General features: G+C 44.9%; 1 protein-coding gene and 1 pseudogene across 1 annotated transcript; both read right to left on the bottom strand.

The window, feature by feature from the left end:
* Nucleotides 1–515: 515 nt before the first annotated feature.
* LOC136460644 (3-ketoacyl-CoA synthase 6-like) lies at nucleotides 516–1,717 on the bottom strand (annotated as a pseudogene).
* Nucleotides 1,718–2,703: 986 nt separating this feature from the next.
* LOC136460643 (L10-interacting MYB domain-containing protein-like) lies at nucleotides 2,704–5,307 on the bottom strand. The gene is made up of 5 exons (XM_066460267.1): nucleotides 5,090–5,307; nucleotides 4,653–4,953; nucleotides 3,987–4,564; nucleotides 3,586–3,809; nucleotides 2,704–2,939 (listed from the first exon to the last, which is right to left on the bottom strand). Exons 1-5 carry the CDS (start codon nucleotides 5,305–5,307, stop codon nucleotides 2,704–2,706), a joined length of 1,557 nt encoding a protein of 518 aa, XP_066316364.1.
* Nucleotides 5,308–17,312: the final 12,005 nt, after the last annotated feature.

The following is a 17,312-nucleotide window of genomic DNA, read 5'->3' as shown; positions in this document are numbered from 1 at the left end:
TGGTGCAGGATCGCAGGGACTAACCACTTAGATTTGAGCATGAGTTGCAGTCGGGCTATACAACACAAGTAGAGTGAACGAAAAAAAAAGGAAGGATAGGATAACCACAATCAAGAGGATTCATTACTAAGGGCGGAGATCTTGATTAAGGAAGATTTTAGGGATAAGCACATCAAATCCGCTTAGTGCATATAGTTTTGGATCAACAATAATTCAACACAGCATGCAGACACTGAACCATGCGCTGTGTTGAATTATTGTTGACTCTGCCTGAATTAAAGGGTCACAGGCGGAATTAAAGCGTCACCAGCGTCACTGAACACCAAACCGACTCGACCAAAAACTGATCGGTTCCTAGTTTCTGCAAACCGAAGTTTTTGCTCACCAAAAACACCGAACCAAACTATATATCGGTTTTAAGTTTAAACCGATTTCCCAGCCCCACGTGCAAGACAGAGCCTGTTGCTGCTTTGAACGATACAGTACAAAATAACTTTGATTATTTTATTATGCCACTACACGGATTTAGCTCCACAATTTTTGAGAGTTGCACTGGCCAGCGGTGGATGCAGTCGGCCCACGGGCCACGGCCCGTCGGCGTCGGTGGCGGCCTTGAGGCACTCCCACGCCACGCTGTTGCAATCGAAGCCGGCGCCGAAGGAATTCATCTACACGCGGTCTCCCTTCCTCATGCAGCCCTTGGCCTCGATGTACGCCAGCTCGTACAGCAACGAACTGCTCGACGAGTTTCCGAAACGGTGCAGCGTCATCCGCGACGCCTCCACGTCCGAGGCCGCGCGCTGCACCTCGTCGATGATCCCACACGCCCACCGGCGTGGATGCAGAAGTGCTCGGATGCCGTGCGGAAGTTCCGGGCGGTACAAGTACAACCTCACCCGGCTGAGCAGCCTTCGCTTTATGAGGGACAGAGCGACAAGGAGCTTCTCTGAAGCAGGCAGGACCAGAGGGCCAAAGGCAACGATGTTGCTTTTGAGGGTCTGGCCGGCCGTGGGCACGAGGTCCTTGGAGAGACGGATCCCTGTGCTGCCCTCCTCCTCGTCCTCCTGGAACACGCACCGGTAGGCCGCGTCTCGCGCCGAGGCCACGGTACGCACCATGCGGGCGAGCCGGAACCAGGCGCCTCGACGGGCGGAGTTGGACAGGATCAAAGCGGCGGCGCCCATGCGGAAGAGGCAGTTGGGCAACAGCATGAAGCGCCCCATGCCGAGATAAGAGTATCTCCGAGGACACGATCAGTCGATCAGTACGTGCATGCCCGGCGGCGCCACCAGCACGAGGTTCCTGGCGAGGCCGACGGAGATGAGCGCCGCGCTGCACCCCATCCCGGACAGGTTCACTCTCCGCGCCGCACGTCGGCGCGCAGCTGGTACCTGTGGTCGACCATGTCCGCGAAAACCGGAGTGGGCGTGAAGATGCTGAACTTGACGATGACCGCGCCGATGTCCGCGGCTTCACGGTCGTCATCCTTGAACACGTCGTCGAGGACGTGGAGTGACCGAACCGCGTGCAGCCCGGAGGCAAGATCCTCGATGCTGACCGGCCATGCTGTGAAGAGCACGGCGGTGACAGAAGCCATGGCGATGGCAACGACGGCGAGGAAGTTGTTGACGACGAGCTGGCTGGTACGATGCCTTGAGGGCCTTGGCTTTATTACTAGATGATCCCGGCGCCATTGTGTACTATGCTTACGTGTGTGTGTGTGCACTGTGCGGTGTCAATGGAATCTTGGATGCATGTGAGAGTGTTGAAGAGACGAAGAAGGTGTGTCGTGTCAATTTGAAGGGCGAGTGCATATGCAAGGGCGTTCTCGGCTGTGTTACGTTGTTTTGGGGTGCGCCAGATCAAATTGTGGTTGGTGAGAACGCAACGACGGACGTCGCAACCGTGCGAGATTCAGACGTCGTAAATGCACGTAAGACGTGACCACCAGTTTGGATGGCATGCATCGAATTCCTTCACATGGCAGTGGCAGCAGAGGTGGGCCTTATTTCGCTTGTAGTGTAGTGGGCGACGATTTAGGCCCCGTTTGGCAGGGCTTCACTTCTACAGTGAAGTCATTTTTTTTTTTTTTTGGCTTCAGCTCCACAAACGGCTCTTGCAGTGGAGCCGGAGCCATTTTAATGTCACGTTTGGCAAAACGGCTTCACTTGTCTATCATGCATGGTTAATTGTCAAATCTACCCTTGTATAGATACATGTAGTAACATGTGCAGGTGTACGTATCTTCATTTGGTTTCATCCGAGTAAATTTGCATTTTAAAATTGTAATTTAAAGTTTACAAATTATAGTCATAATTCAAAATTACAATTACTAAAAAATTGAAACCATACAGAATTAGCAAGCAACGCATTATTTTTTGGAGTACTGTTCCGTTCAAACAATAATCATGCTCGTGCAAGGTGATGATATAATACAAAAATCATATATCCTGATATAATGCAAACATATATAATCATGATGATCTAGAAAGAAAAATTGCTCGAGCAAGGTCATCACGAAATTTATCCATATTCCGATCACTAGATTCAGTAGTTGATGTATCACCGGTGTGCGAACCAAAATGCTTTCTATACCTCCGAGGTATAGTGGGCACATAATCCGGATTCCGATCGCATTTGCTAAAATGAACTGTTCTCACGGATGAAATTATGTAGACACATGGTTGCGGCGACAATCATCTTCTACTTCTCCATCGGGTAACTCGGCATATTAAGAAGGATCCTCCACTTCATCTTCCACACACCAAATGAGCGCTCGACCACATTTCGAATACTTGAATGCAAATGGTTAAACCACTCTTGTTCACCGCTTGGAGCAGGGCCCCTCCGCCAATCTGGCACATGGTACCTCTCACCCTTATATGGTGCCAAGTACCCTGGTCTATTTGGATATCCGGCATCAACATGATAATACTTTCCTACATACAATTGAGCAAAAGTGAATTGCACGAATGTACTATACAATTAAACTTTTAAAAATCTAACATGTTGCCTGTACATACCTAGAGGGGGGTGCGGGAATTTGTCGTGGTCATGCCTAAGTGCATGAAAGAGAACACTCGTGTCATGCGTAGATCCAGGTTGTCCAATAGATGCATATGTGAAGCGCATGTCAAAATCAACAATAGCTAGAACATTTTTGCGTCGGTTTGCGACTTCGACCAATAAATCTAATGAGTTCATTTGGAGGCGGTGTAGCTGAGATATGAGTACCATCTAAAGCTCCAATGCAATCTTTAAAATGAGGCATCATCCTACTATCATTACTTATCCTAGGATGTGTTGTACGGAAGTTAGGATCAATAGGCCTTATGTAGTCCTCACACATGGACACCAAACAATGCAGGACATCATCAAATTTCCTACTCATTGTCTCTCTAGAATGCTTGAATATTCCATGCAAAGCACTGAAGGATGTACCGTGGCCACATATTACAAGGAAGATAGCAAGTGACTCCAAAGAATTCATGTGCAAGGATGACTCCAAACCATATTTGTTCACTAATAAGTTATGCAGCTGGTAAAATAATGATGCATTCATTCTGAACATATTATGACTTTCACCTGGGGTGTTTAGCACCTCCAAAGTCCAACCAAATCCAGACTGTGCTGGAGTTCTAGCTTCATTTTTATCAACATATGTCATGTAGTACTTGGTTGCAAGAAGAGCAGCAGCAAACAAATTGTTTTGATTGGACCGTATCAATTGCATAGTATTTGAAACCCAGTGATCAGAAACATCAGAATCACTATCATCCGAATCAGATTCACTTTCATCCGAATCAGATCTGTCCACATAAAGGAAACTTTCAAAATTGTACCATGACCATTAATTTTCATCCAACACAAACATATTATCAATTGTACTGACTATTAATGCTTAGAAAAAAATGGAATGCAGTACTTAGAAACATATTATCAAATTTTCTGACCACTAATGTATCGAAAAAAATGCAATGCACTACTTTGAAACACCATGTCTAGATAACCACTCATGCTTCTTTGTCAACCAATCAAATCTATCCTCAGGTGTCTTCAAAGTCAGAAACATCTCTCTCTCAGCCCTCTTGGTAAAAACTATAGTTGCAATGAAATGCTCATTTGTTTTTGGAGTAGCACCACACTGTTCAACTAAGGTCATTACGTCCTGTATGGAACATCCAACTTTCTCCTCCCTCCTTGCTAAGGACTCGCAAGAAGCAGTTGTCCTTTCATTCATCTCCACTATTTTACCCATATGTTCTTTTAACCAATGTCCAGTATTTGTCTTTGGTTTCTTTCCTTTAGTGTGAACAGGACCTGTACCTCTCTTCCTTATCAGACTAGTGGGTGTCACTTGCTCTGGCTCACTATCATCATCATTGTCGCCCTCCTCTTCATCATCAACGTTAATGTGAGAGTTATCACATGACATGTTCGCTTGGGAAGGTGGTACACCACTAGAAGCACCCCAATGGTCATCACCGGTATTACGAAGGTCCTCAAACATTATTTCTAACTTGTCCTCATTCTGGAGACCTCGATGCCTAAACCTCGAACAACCCTTAATGTCATGTAATGCAACAAATTAAGGTTATATTCATGAACATAGAGAGAAATTTAAAATGCCAATACATCTGAAATGAACTTACTTTGATTGCTTTCTTCCACCAACTTTCAGGCATGTCAATGTTCTTTTTCGTTTCGTCCCAGCCAATACCAGTTTCATTGTTGGTGAGTTTCTTCCAAATACCATAGTCACCTTTCAATTTGTCCCATTTGTTCTTGAATTGCTTTCTAGTGTACTCAATACCGGTCCTATCTTTGAACCTTTGTATCACATTCTTGTACCCAGCCTTATTCAAGTGAGTGTTCGTGCGATTACCTTTTTCTACTTCATCAGCAAAAATCTCACATACTATCCTAGAATTTTCATCATTCCAATCTGCCTCGCTGTTTTCAACAAATATATTATCAAGGAGACACAAAATAGATGTATCCTGCTCACAGTACTGTGCTAGCTATTGCAAAAATTCGCAAGCATCCAAATCATAGTGGTACGAAATGTGAAAAATGTCAACATGATTACCTTGGATTAGTGAGGTCGACGATGTCAGATACAGGAACAGCAGGAGGCACCGGCGGCTTTTGTGCACGTCCACCTCGACCACCTCTACCACCACCACCTTGGCCACCACCACCACGGCGTCGATTAGAGGCATCACGGCTAGGGCCAGATGAGTGCCCAATCTCCATGCGCCCGTCGCCGACATCTTCACCGGTCGTCCTCCAATCTGGCCCGTACATGGCAGCGACTGATGCATTCCACTCTGGCCATCCAAAATTGCCACTAACGGCCGACGTACCTGCGCCTACGGGGGTAGAGGTTGACTGCTGGCCAGGCGGAGGTGTTGCAGTCGCGTCGGGGGTAGGTGCTGCAGCCTGTTTGCCGGAGGGAGGTGGTCCAGCCGCGCCGGACCATGGGCCGCCTCGGACGAGCGCGCGAGGCCATGGTCCGCCGCCGGACTCGACAGGCCAGTTGCCGCCGCCGACCCAGTAGCCATCACTGGGGGCTCCTCCACCGGGAGCGCTGGACCAGCGCCCGCCGCCAGGGGCTCCTCCACCGGGCGCGCTTGTCCAGGGGCCGCCGCCGGGGGATCCTCCACCGGCCGCGCTGGTCCAGGGGCCGCCGCTGGGGGCTCCTCCACCGGGTGCGCTGCTCCAGGGACCGCCTCCATTGGGTGGTCCGCTGGCTGCGCCCGGCCAATGGCTGCCGCCAGGCGAGGGGCCAGTCCACTGAAGACCGGCACCCCCGGCGAGAAGACTGGACAAGCCACTGTGCGCGCTCGGATCCGAACCAAGGAAAGGATCTTCTTCGCCTCCCGATCTATCCGATTCCTTACCACCGCCGCCTTCGTTGTCGCCGGCCGGAGGAGGAACCAAGGCGGCGCGTCTTCTGCTCCGCGTACGGGAGGGAACGGAAACAGAAAAGTAGCGATACAATGGGGTGGGTGCGGCGGCGGTTTCAGTGGCAATTAACGTAATTTGTTCCAAGTCCTGGGGGTACCAGCGCATGGAGGTGGACAAGGAGCTGGGAGAAGCCACTATTTTTGGCTTCTTATCACCCTAAAGCTATGTGAGAGCACGTTTTTAGGGGCTTCGTCGGTGAAGCCGTTTCATTTTACTCCGTTTGGCAGAAAACAGCTCCAAACAGCTCCTGAAGCCGTTGAAGAAGCCCTGCCAAACGGGGCCTTAATATCATGCATGCACGCTAGGTCGCCGTCGCAGTGTACGACCCGCAAAAATCCATCGAGGAATCGAGCGTTATGGTTCAGTGTTTTTTTTTTTTGACAAGTTGGTTCAGTGGTTGATGCTGTCCTGTATGATCGACGACGCCTAGTGGCTAGTGTACTGTGCAGTAAGTGTTTCACGATGGCTGATCGACAAGGGCATTTGTTGCTTTGTACTCGCTGTCAGTACACACTGCCTCCGTCCGAAAAAAAAAATATAACTATGTTGCGTGTCACGTAATTAAAGTGGTTCATATATGATCAAATTTCTCATGAATAATATCCATATTTATAGCTCTAAATTAATTTATTATGAAAAATAATTTTGTAATTGATCTAATATTATTTATTTATTATCATAAATATTGATATTATATTTATCTATAATTGGTTAAATTTAGAGCATCTCTAAGAGACTACTTATATTTTTTCTAGTTTACAAGAATAGAGATTTTGATAAAAAAAACTACCCTCCAACAGCCTATTTAATTGGATATCTCAATACAAACATCCTCTGTTCCGGATTTCTCGCTAGCCAAAGATGTAGAGTAAGAATGACTCTCTAGACTACGCACAAGATATAGAAAAGTTGCTGGAGAGTACAAAGTTATAGAAAATGATTTTTACTCATATGACTCTTTAAATGATGATTTAGGAAGTATTTTGAAAAGGCTCTTGGAGGTACTAAAACGTGACATGTACTAGAATTATATTTTTTTAGGAGGCAGTATCACCGAGTGTGTATGCATGCATCGATGATGTGAAGTGGCCTCCGCTTTGTCCGTACATATATCCTGCAAATAATCATTCTTCCATGTTCCATCTAGAGGCTTTTAGCCTTTTACTACTCATTTTCTAGTTGCAGTTTTACATTAGTTTTTCAATCAGTTTAGTTTTACATTACTTTTTCCGTATCAGGTTAATTTTACATTACTTAACTAGAGACTTTTAATGAAGTAGATAAACAATCAAATTTTACTACTCTCTGTACTAAATTACAAGGCGTTCTGATTTTCTAGATACAAAGTTTTCATAATATATATACCTAGACATAATATATATCTAGACACATATGTCGAGTATATGTCTAAAAAAAATCAAAATAACTTATAATTTAAAATGGAAGAGTATTTTCATATTTAAGAGATATTACTAGAAAACAGACCTTTTATCCCGCTTCTATTTTTGCCTTTAGTCCCGGTATTTTTGTGTTCGGGACTAAAGGGACTATTAGTCCCGGTTGTATCCTCAAACAAGTATACAAAGTTCCTGCCCCAAGTGTGTGGCGACGGCAGGCAACAATTAGTCCCGGTTATAGCCTAGAGCCGGGACTAAAGGTTATCATTTAGTCCTGGCTGGACCCTCCAACCGGGAATAAATCTTTACTCCCGGCTTGAGGCTCCAGCCGGGACTAAAGGATGATGTTTAGTCCCGGCTCTGGGATATAACCGGGATAAAATCTTTCTTGATAAAATAATATAGTTGCGCTGGACAAAAAAATGGGGCAGCCAGGCATTGAACCCACGACCTCATAGCCAAGGTCCAAACCGCAGCGCACTAACTAGCCATCTGAACTAAGTCACTTTCTCGACAAGAAGGCACCCAAACATTTATTTAATAAGAGAAAAGACCCTTTAATTGATTATATTCTTTTGTTAACTATACTTTGAATTTTCTGGTCCATGTGCTTTCTAGTGCCTGATTGATCTCATAATTTTTATCAAGGTTTCAAATGCCCAGTGTGAAGCCACCACCAAGTTCGAGATTTTTCTGAATTAGTTTGGTAATTTTTTTCACTTTAATGAATTTCCACGCAATTAATTATACGTTGAACTGAGTCCACCCCCGAAAAGATCCAGAATGGTGCCAAACTTTGCCAAATGGTCTCTTGTGCCCTAGGAGACAAATATTTGTGGAGGTTGATGCAAAATTATATTGTTTTGAATATGTAATTCGCCGTATTTCGTCTCACGCGGCACAAAGAAAAATGTAATAATAAAAATAATTATTAGAAAAACCTAAGATCTTGTGTGGGGCCATATTTTGGGTGTAAATGACTGCCAAAAAAAATTTTAAGCCATTTTGACATAGGCGGAGTCGACGTGCTTCACAGAGGTATATAGAACCTTTCGTCGAACCCTATCTATACACCTAGGTTCTTTGGGATTCTGAGGTCCATGTGCTTTCTAGTGCTGGATTGGTCTCAAACTTTTTCTCAAGACTACAAATGCACTGTGTGTAGCCACCACCAAGTTTGATATTTTTCTGAGATGGTTTGGTACTTTTTTAACTTTAATTGAATTTTCGTCCGAACTCACCGATTAATTATACAATGATTAATGAAGAACCTAAAGATTTACGTTACAATTACGTGAAAACTAATTTCCTGTCGAAAACCAATAAATTTAATAATTTCAATTAAAGTCTACATTTTTGCATTAACGAAAATAGTGAGTATTAGTTTGCATTATGTTCAACATTTATAATAAAAAACACAATAGTTTAGGTCATATATTTTTTTATGTGCAGTAAATGAAAATAAAGTTTATTACTTTTTCTAAAAAAATTTATGCCTAGTTTTGAATTTACTGCGCAAATAATAAGACTTAAACATTTAAATACAAAACATATATAAAATAAACTGATCTGCTTAAAAGTTTGCGGGAAATGAAAATGTAGCCCACTTTTAGTCCTGACTCCTGCCACCAGCTGTGACTAAAGGTGGGCTGCAATTGGTGGCCCGCCAAAAAATCCTTTAGTCCTGGCTCCTTCCAACAGCCGGGACTAAAAGTCCCCCTTTAGTCCCGGCTGGTGGCAGGAGCCGGGACTAAAGGTGCTTTAGTCCCGGGCGGTGGATGGAGCTGGGACTAAAGGTCCATCTCCTATATACCACCGCCTCTCTTCTCTCTTCCTCCTCATCGATCGTCTTCGTCTTCAGCGCGTCCCCAGAGCTCCGCCACCGCCGATTCGCCTCCCCGGCCACTCCCGACATCGCCTTCCTCACCGGATGGCACCCCGAGGCTCGTCCACCTCGCCGGAGTAGCCCCGACGCCGCGCCCCTCACCGAGGAGCCCCCGGCCACCCCCGACGCCCCGCGCGCGCCACGTCGCCGCCGATTTTGCCTTCCCGGCCACCCCTGACGCCGCCTTCCTCACAGGAGGGAACCCCGACGCCCGCCCACCTCGCCGGAGTATCCCTGACGCCGCGCCCTCAAGGATGAGCCCCTGGCTGCCCTCAACGCCGTGCGCGCGCCACGCTGCCGCCGATTTTGCTTTCCCGGGCCACCCCGGCCCGACGCCGCGCCTTCTTCCTCACCGGAGGGCATCCCAACGCCCACCCACACCTCGCCGGAGTAGCCCCGACGACGCCGCGCCCGGCCAGGAGCCCCTCGTGCCTCGATCCAGCGCCGTTGTCCACCACCGCCCGTCGCCTCCATTAATTCTAAACCTGCCGGTATATATATATATATATTATATTTATATTATATTTATTATATTTATGAATTATATTGACTGACATGTGTATTAATGTATATATGTATGAAATTATATATGTATGAAATGTGTATATATATATATCAATTAATGTATATATGTATGAAATTATGTATGTATGAAATGTGTATATATATATATATATCTATTAATGTATATATATATGAAATTAATGTGTATATATATATCAATTAATGTATACATGTATAATTTTTCTTAGGAAAAAAAATCAATTGTATTATATTCTGATACCATGTGGCCTATACTCTAAACCCTAAACCACCCTAAACCCTAAACCACCCTAAACCCTAAACCCTAAACCACCCTAAACCCTCCCTGGCCACCGACGCTGGCCGGCCGCCCCGCGTAGGCACCACCGCCCCGAAATGTTTATGAAATGTCTATGAAACCCTAATTGCATAATTATTGTTTTATAATTGTTTAGGCTCTCTATGGCCGACCCGAGAGACGATGACCTGGAGGCAGAAATGATGGATATTATCAATGCCGGCACTGAACATTGTGCCGATGTTGATAATGACCAGCAGGAAGACGACGGGAGTCAATACTTGAATCTCGATCATATTGTTGAGGAAGTTGTTCATGAAGATAATTCTGGCGAGGTATATATTTCTTAATATCTAGCTCTCATTTATTTATTATACATACATGTAGCCCACTAGATCGACCTTCGTTTTATAATACTTTTTGTGTTTCTATGCGTACATAGCCATCTAGGATCGACGACGACGACGGGGAACACAAAGAATGTTCGAGGGGCCAAAAAGTCATTGGAAGGGCCGCTACATCATCTCAGAATTCAACGTGGCTATAGGCGAACCACTAGGACAATATGCACAGAAATTCGTGTACCACTATGGGTACCTTGTAAGGGACAAGCTCCCGATCAATGCCCTGTGAATGGAAAAAAATAACAATGCTCCTCATATTAGTTATGTCTCTGATAAGGACAAGGAGCTGATTTAGAAAGATGTTCTTGCACATTTCACACTCCAAACAGATGATTATCATGAAGACATCACCCACGAAAGGTTGACGGAGCGAGTTAGGCACTGGACAATGAAGAAGATGGCCATCCAATTCCAATCTTGGAAGAAGCAGCTAGTACAAATCATATGTCAAGAAGAACAAGACTCCAAATTGGAACGATAAGGGCCCAATCGCGAAGGCAAGGCCCTAATGGGAGGAATTTATACAGTACAAGACATCAGAAGATGGTGTGGAACGGGCGAGAAGGAACCAAGAGAATTCTAGACAAAAGCAATACCACCATAACATGGGATCAGGTGGCTACGCAACTTCCGTTCCCAAGTGGCAAAAAATGGAAGCAGACCTTATTGCGAAGGGGGTTGTACCTGAATCAGCACCGTGGCCTGAACGCACAAAGCGTTGGTTTTTAGGTCATGGGGGAGGATTGGACCCAGTCACCAGGAAGCTTGTCCATGGCACAAAACTCGAAAGAGCAACAGAAAGGTTGATTCAAATTCTAAAAGCTAGAGATAGTGGACTATTCCGGCCTAATAGAGAGAAAGATGAACTGACATATTCTATCAGGACTGCTGAGCATTGTGGATGAACTAGAGGCAAAGGGGTCGTTCTGTGGGTGCAAGGTTTCCCTGAATGGATCGATTCGTACAGAAGTCGCCAGAGACGAAAGGATGAGGAGGCAGAGAGGATCCGCATCTTGCAGCAATATGTTATTGAGTCACGGGAAGCGGTGCTTGAATCACAAAGGCGAGAAAAAGAAATGCAAGCAAAAATGCAAGAGGAAGTCGCAAGGCAAGTGCAAATACAATTGAGTGCCCACGGGATTACAACAGCTCCGGGAATCAATATTAGCCCCCCCGATCAGTTGAGAAGTAATTGTGCTTCTACAGAGCTGCCTGATGCCATAAAAGATGCAGAGCTGCGCTTCCTCGTGGATGACGTCACTGAACCTTTTACATCATGTGAGCTGCACATTTCAAAAGATAATGGCATAGTGAAGGTGGCTATTGGTGTTGTAAACCCTATCGACCGTACCAAGACACCAAGAATCCATGGGGCAGTAGTACCAGCTGGATATGCTACCGTCTTGGTGAATAAAGCTATTGAAGGTTTTAGCGATGTGCCTCTTGACATTCATGGAGGTGATGGGGAGAAGACCGTGGGAGAAGCAGAGAAGTCATTCATTGCATGGCGCAAGCGCTACATCAATATTTTCGAGAAGCCATTGCCGCACAATAGGTACGGATGAAAGTGAACGAAATAAATTTTTTATTAATTTTATATTACCTATTAAATAACAATTGACTCAATGTCTTCTGTACGCACACAGCAGGGCCTCCCCCAACCTAAGTCCAATAGTACAATCACCAGACCAGCATAGTGCTCCGGGCGGTGGTTACGATGGGGTAGAAGACACGGCTGTATCCCTACCATCTCCAAGACGGTCTCCACCGCCGCCGCCACCGCCTCCAAGGCATTCCCCAATGCCGCCTCGAAGGTCTCCAATGCCTGTTCCCCCACCATCTCCAAGACGGTCTCCACCGCCTCCAAGGCGTTCCCCAATGCCGCCTCAAAGGTCTCCAACGCCTATTCCCCACCATCTCCAAGACGGTCTCCACCGCCGCCGCCACTACCTCCAAGGCGTTCCCCAATGCTGCCTCAAAGGTCCCCAACGCCTGTTCCCCCACCTCCTCCCATGAACCAGGGAAGACGGCTGCAAACAAATAAGCCATCTGCCCCACCGGCGAAGACGACCAAGAAGGCCCCTGTGAAACCAAGGCCAATTCCACAGAAATTGCTTGGTGAAATGAGTAAAGAGGAGTTACATGATGCGGTTAAAAAACCGTCGAAGCATTCTTCTCAGGCACTAGGGAAGAGGAAGCAGTCAGGAGCAGGAGCACTTCCACCTACCTCCAGCTAAACTAAGGCAGATGGTGGAAGCTGAGCAGAAAAAGAGGCGGCAAGCTCATAAACCCTCGCCACCATCAGACTTTGACCTGAACTCTTAGCTAAGATAATCAAGAAAGCTACTAAAGCAGGGAAGACTGTTGCACAACTCGGAGAACAAGAATTGCAATCAGTCCCTCCTCTAGTTATTGCTAATGAATATGGTTCAAACATAGATATGCTGGAATATGATAGAAATATCCTGTTGATAAAGAAGTGGATATGGTGGAACTTACTAACTTTTATTCTATGAGAGGTATCGACCTTGGCGATTTCCTCTTCGAAAGTGCGCCGGTAGTGGATGAATGGCAGAAATATGAGCATGGCAGGAGTCTATGGAATCCTAAGACCATCAATGAACTGGGTACACAATTGTTCAAGCTAAACACCTTGTACCTCGACGTGTGTCACTAGAAAGAGTTCTATATTTCTATCAGAATCAAAGACGACCATTGGTTTCGTGGCGATGACGTTATGTACATTGAGTTTGCTGAATTACACCAACTAGTCCACCTGAAACTCTCTCGACAAGACTCTCATCAGCTGCTATTGTCTGTAAGTGATTCTTTCTACTAATTAATAATAAGTCGCTACGTACAGTACATGTCTGTGTTTATTATCCTCACTCTATATATATGATGCTAGGTTTGAGATGGGAGAGTGCAAAAAGAGAGGGTGTACTGATATTGGTTTCATTGATCCACATATCGTATTCGAAAACCCTAAATCCGCAACCAACATGGAAAGCAGAAACGGAGGCCAATATCAAGATGTTCTTAGAGAAGCAACATGACAAGAAATGTATACTCTTCCCCTACAACTTCAGGTAAGTGTTCATAATGTCGACGATCGTGTATCCATATATATATGTTCACTGTACCTGTTAGCTAATTAATGAGTGTTAATGGACATGGCAGTGAACACTGGATATTGATGGAACTCGATCTGGAGAAAGGTCTTCTAGGACATCATGGACTCGATGAGAAAAGAGCAAAAAGAGTTCCTAAGAGATGATAGATATTATTCAGAGGTAATTGTAGTCTCACTAGCAAAACTATTCCAGTCTCTCTGCATGCAAATTAATGGTCCAAATATTTTTTATGTTACTTGGTAGTTGTTGGGAAAAGGTCTGTCAGGAACACCATATGAAACGCAAAGTGCCACTGAAAGTAGTGCTATACAAAGTAAGTACTATATACCTACCTTAGTTCAATTTCCCTATGCTCGGATGATGACGAATCTTTTTCTCGTAAAGTGGGTTCTACTGCTAGCCCCAGGGGACCAATCTCTGTGGATACTATGTTTGCTGAGTCATGAGAGTGTGCTAAAAAAGAACTAGTCTAGAGCAAAAAAGGGTAAGTGTACACACACACACACACATATATATATATATATATATATTCTTCATACATATATTTATATATATATATATATATTCGTGATAGATACAATTTATTTATCATTATTCTTGATACATATATATATATATACTAATATATTTTTTCTTTATCTCATATCTCAAATTAAAGACTCGTTGGTTGAAGGAAAAAACCCTGGACACCCACCATCTTAAAGCAATCAAGAGACAATAGATGGATTTCTGAATGATCAGGTCTTAACTCCCGGCGGCGAGTTTTACTATGACCCAAATATGTGATGATGAAAGCCAAATTTCATATTGATCCAAAGAACATGTGATGATGAAATGTACAATTAATGCAAACTTTACATGTGACGATGAAATATAATATTATGTTTTAGTTTACTTTTACTTGTGTTGCTTGCGTGCATTGATCGAGCGAAAACTTTACAGTACGCGCGCGTATACGTATATTACTTTGCAGCGAATAATGCGTATTCGAAAACCAAATTAAAACAAAAAAGAATCATCAATTGAAATAAGTAGGAAAAGAAAAAAAAAGACCCTTTAGTCCCGGTTGGTAATATCAACCGGGAATAAAGGGGCCAGCCCAGATGCTGGCGTGGCTACCTTTTTAGTCTCGGTTGGTATCACCAACCGAGACTAAAGGTCCACTTCTATTCCCGGCTACTAACCTTTATTCCCGAACTCCTATTCTCAGCTGCGTAACCGGGAATAAAGGGGGTTGGCAGCCGGAAATAGAAGCTTTTTTTTTTACTAGTGAGAGATCCAACCGGACTAGTGTAACCCGTAGACTCCACATATAGGTTAGTTTTTTTTTTGAGAGAGCAACACATATAGGTTAGTTGTGCGGTAATCCGTGAGATTAGGCCTATGTATGGTTTTCTCCGCCTGCTAGCTCGTTTCAATCATAAAGCTTCATAAGTTTAGGTTTTGTAATTTTGGGTGCAATTTTTTCATGCATATTAATTCTTAGTTACTCGTCTCAATGCACAATTTATATCATGAACTACGTCTAGTCAAATTGTTATTTTATTTGATTTTAAAAACGTGAGCCTTTGAATCGTAACTTTTGGACCATGTTGATGTAACTTTTGGATAGTCAGGGCTTGTGACGAGTACCAATATCTGAAGTATCCTCACCATGCGGGTGCGGGTCAGCTCATTTGTTTGAATCCACACGCCACTCGGTCGTGGAGATTGTTAGGTAGGGTTGGTTGGGAGTTAAGGAGGAATAGTAAGCCCTTGTTTAGTTGTATGAATTTGGATTTTGGGGCTACTGTAGCATGTTCATTTTTATTTGGTAAATAGTGTTCAAACATAAACTAATTAGGCTCAAAACGTTCGTCTCGTAATTTCCCACTAAACTGTGCAATTAGTTTTTCTTTTTGTCTACATTTAATGCTCCATACACGAGCCGCAAACATTCGATGTGACAGATACTATAGCAATTTTTTGGAATTTGGGTTCCAACTAAACATGGGCTAAAAGGCTTAATCTTCTGTTTGGCACCGTTCTGTGTGGTCGAAGGGATAAATAGGAACAGGAAGGACGATGGACGGTGGATTCGACGCGGTTTGCTACTGGGACTCGCATGTCAATGTCTTTTTTATATTAAAAAATCCCACCCACGCCATCTCTTCTCGCTTGCCATCACAAGGCTTCCTACTAGCCCTCCCGTCCAGCTGGCGCGGCCCGCCGGTGGCTCCTCACCTCGTTCGCGCATCTAGCTGACGCATCCCTGCCTTGCCGTCCTCCTCGTCTCCTGGGGCATCCAGCCGACTGTTCGTCACCTCATCCCTGCTATCTGCTCGCCCATGCCAGATCTCGCTGGAGCTCGCCCGCCCGCGCTAGGCCCAGTCGGAGCTCGCTCGCCCGTGCTAGAAGAAGGTCGGGGACGCCGCTGCTCCATCTGCCGCGTCCGTGGCTGCTACCGTCACGGTCGCTCGCCTGCCCGCGTCCATGGTCGCCCCCGCAGGAGCTCGCCTGCCCGCGTCCATGGTCGCCCCCGCAGGAGCTCGCCTGCCTGCACTAGATCTCAGCAATGAGCTTGCCCACCGACACCGAAGGAGGAGGAAGGAGAGTCGAAAACAGAGGAATAATAACGCGTGAAGACAGCATCGAGGTGGAATGCCCATGCTTTTTTTCTGGGACGAGGGCGCTCCTGATTTGGAGGAATAGACTCAACATATTCCCTAGGTGGGATGTCTGAGTTTCCTGTGACTCCTAACCAAACACCTCAAAAATAGACTCGTCCCATTCCTGTCCCATCCCCCGTCCTCCGAACCAAACAGATCCCTATAGAAGGACCTAATTGGGACACGGTGTGTAGTCTGCTCTGGCCGCTTGGAGTCCTGCAGAAGGACCCAACATGGTCAAGGTCACTGCTACGACACTCTTCTACATTAGCTGCACTGAGGTAGACACATGCTACTCGTTGTCATACATGATCTATATGGGAGCAAGGTCTCTCAAAATTGGACGCGCCATATAGCAACCAAGGCCACTCCTTCAGGACTCATGACTATGTGAAGAATCGAAGACCTCTATCTTTTTCTCCCTCTCTGTGTAAATATGCTCCCTCGGCTATATAAGGGGCAGCAGGAGTTCCTCGCTAGGGCCACTCTCTCATTGTTGTAGAGGCACTCTCCTCTCTCTTTTCATCTCTCGGTCTGTAACCCCTACTACAAACATCCATCCCTTGTGCTCAGGGACACGATTGAACATACCCACTAGACGTAGGGCATGTTGTCTGAATCATTATAAATCCTGAGTCTCTGAGTGCTAAGCCATCCAAACAATATGTGTGATGACAAATTTACTAGTCGACAGGGTACCTTGGTACTAAACTTCAACAACTTAAAAATATGCATTATAGTTTGAGTGGAGTTTTATGTCCTAGTTGGTAAGACTACTACATTAATTTACATATGAATGAAACTACTCAATGCACAATTTTATTTTACTGTATCATATGCTAGTTGCAGTTTTTTTATTCTTGCATGGTGTTGTGAACTATGTAGCCATTTAAAATTGTATCTAAATTAATTATTAGCACACATTAGAGTATGATCATATTAATTAATTTGCATAATACATCAAAACTAATTCATTAACCAACTCAGTCAAAAGAATGCAACCCTTTAAGGAAAAAGAGGGCAAAAAACACTCTTTCATCTAAAAAAATTATAG

The sequence above is a fragment of the Miscanthus floridulus genome, chromosome 6 (assembly GCF_019320115.1).
Source record: "Miscanthus floridulus cultivar M001 chromosome 6, ASM1932011v1, whole genome shotgun sequence".
Classification (NCBI taxonomy): domain Eukaryota; kingdom Viridiplantae; phylum Streptophyta; class Magnoliopsida; order Poales; family Poaceae; genus Miscanthus; species Miscanthus floridulus.
The sequence above is the reverse complement of the archived record's forward strand: the minus strand, read 5'-3'. Positions and strand labels throughout refer to the sequence as shown.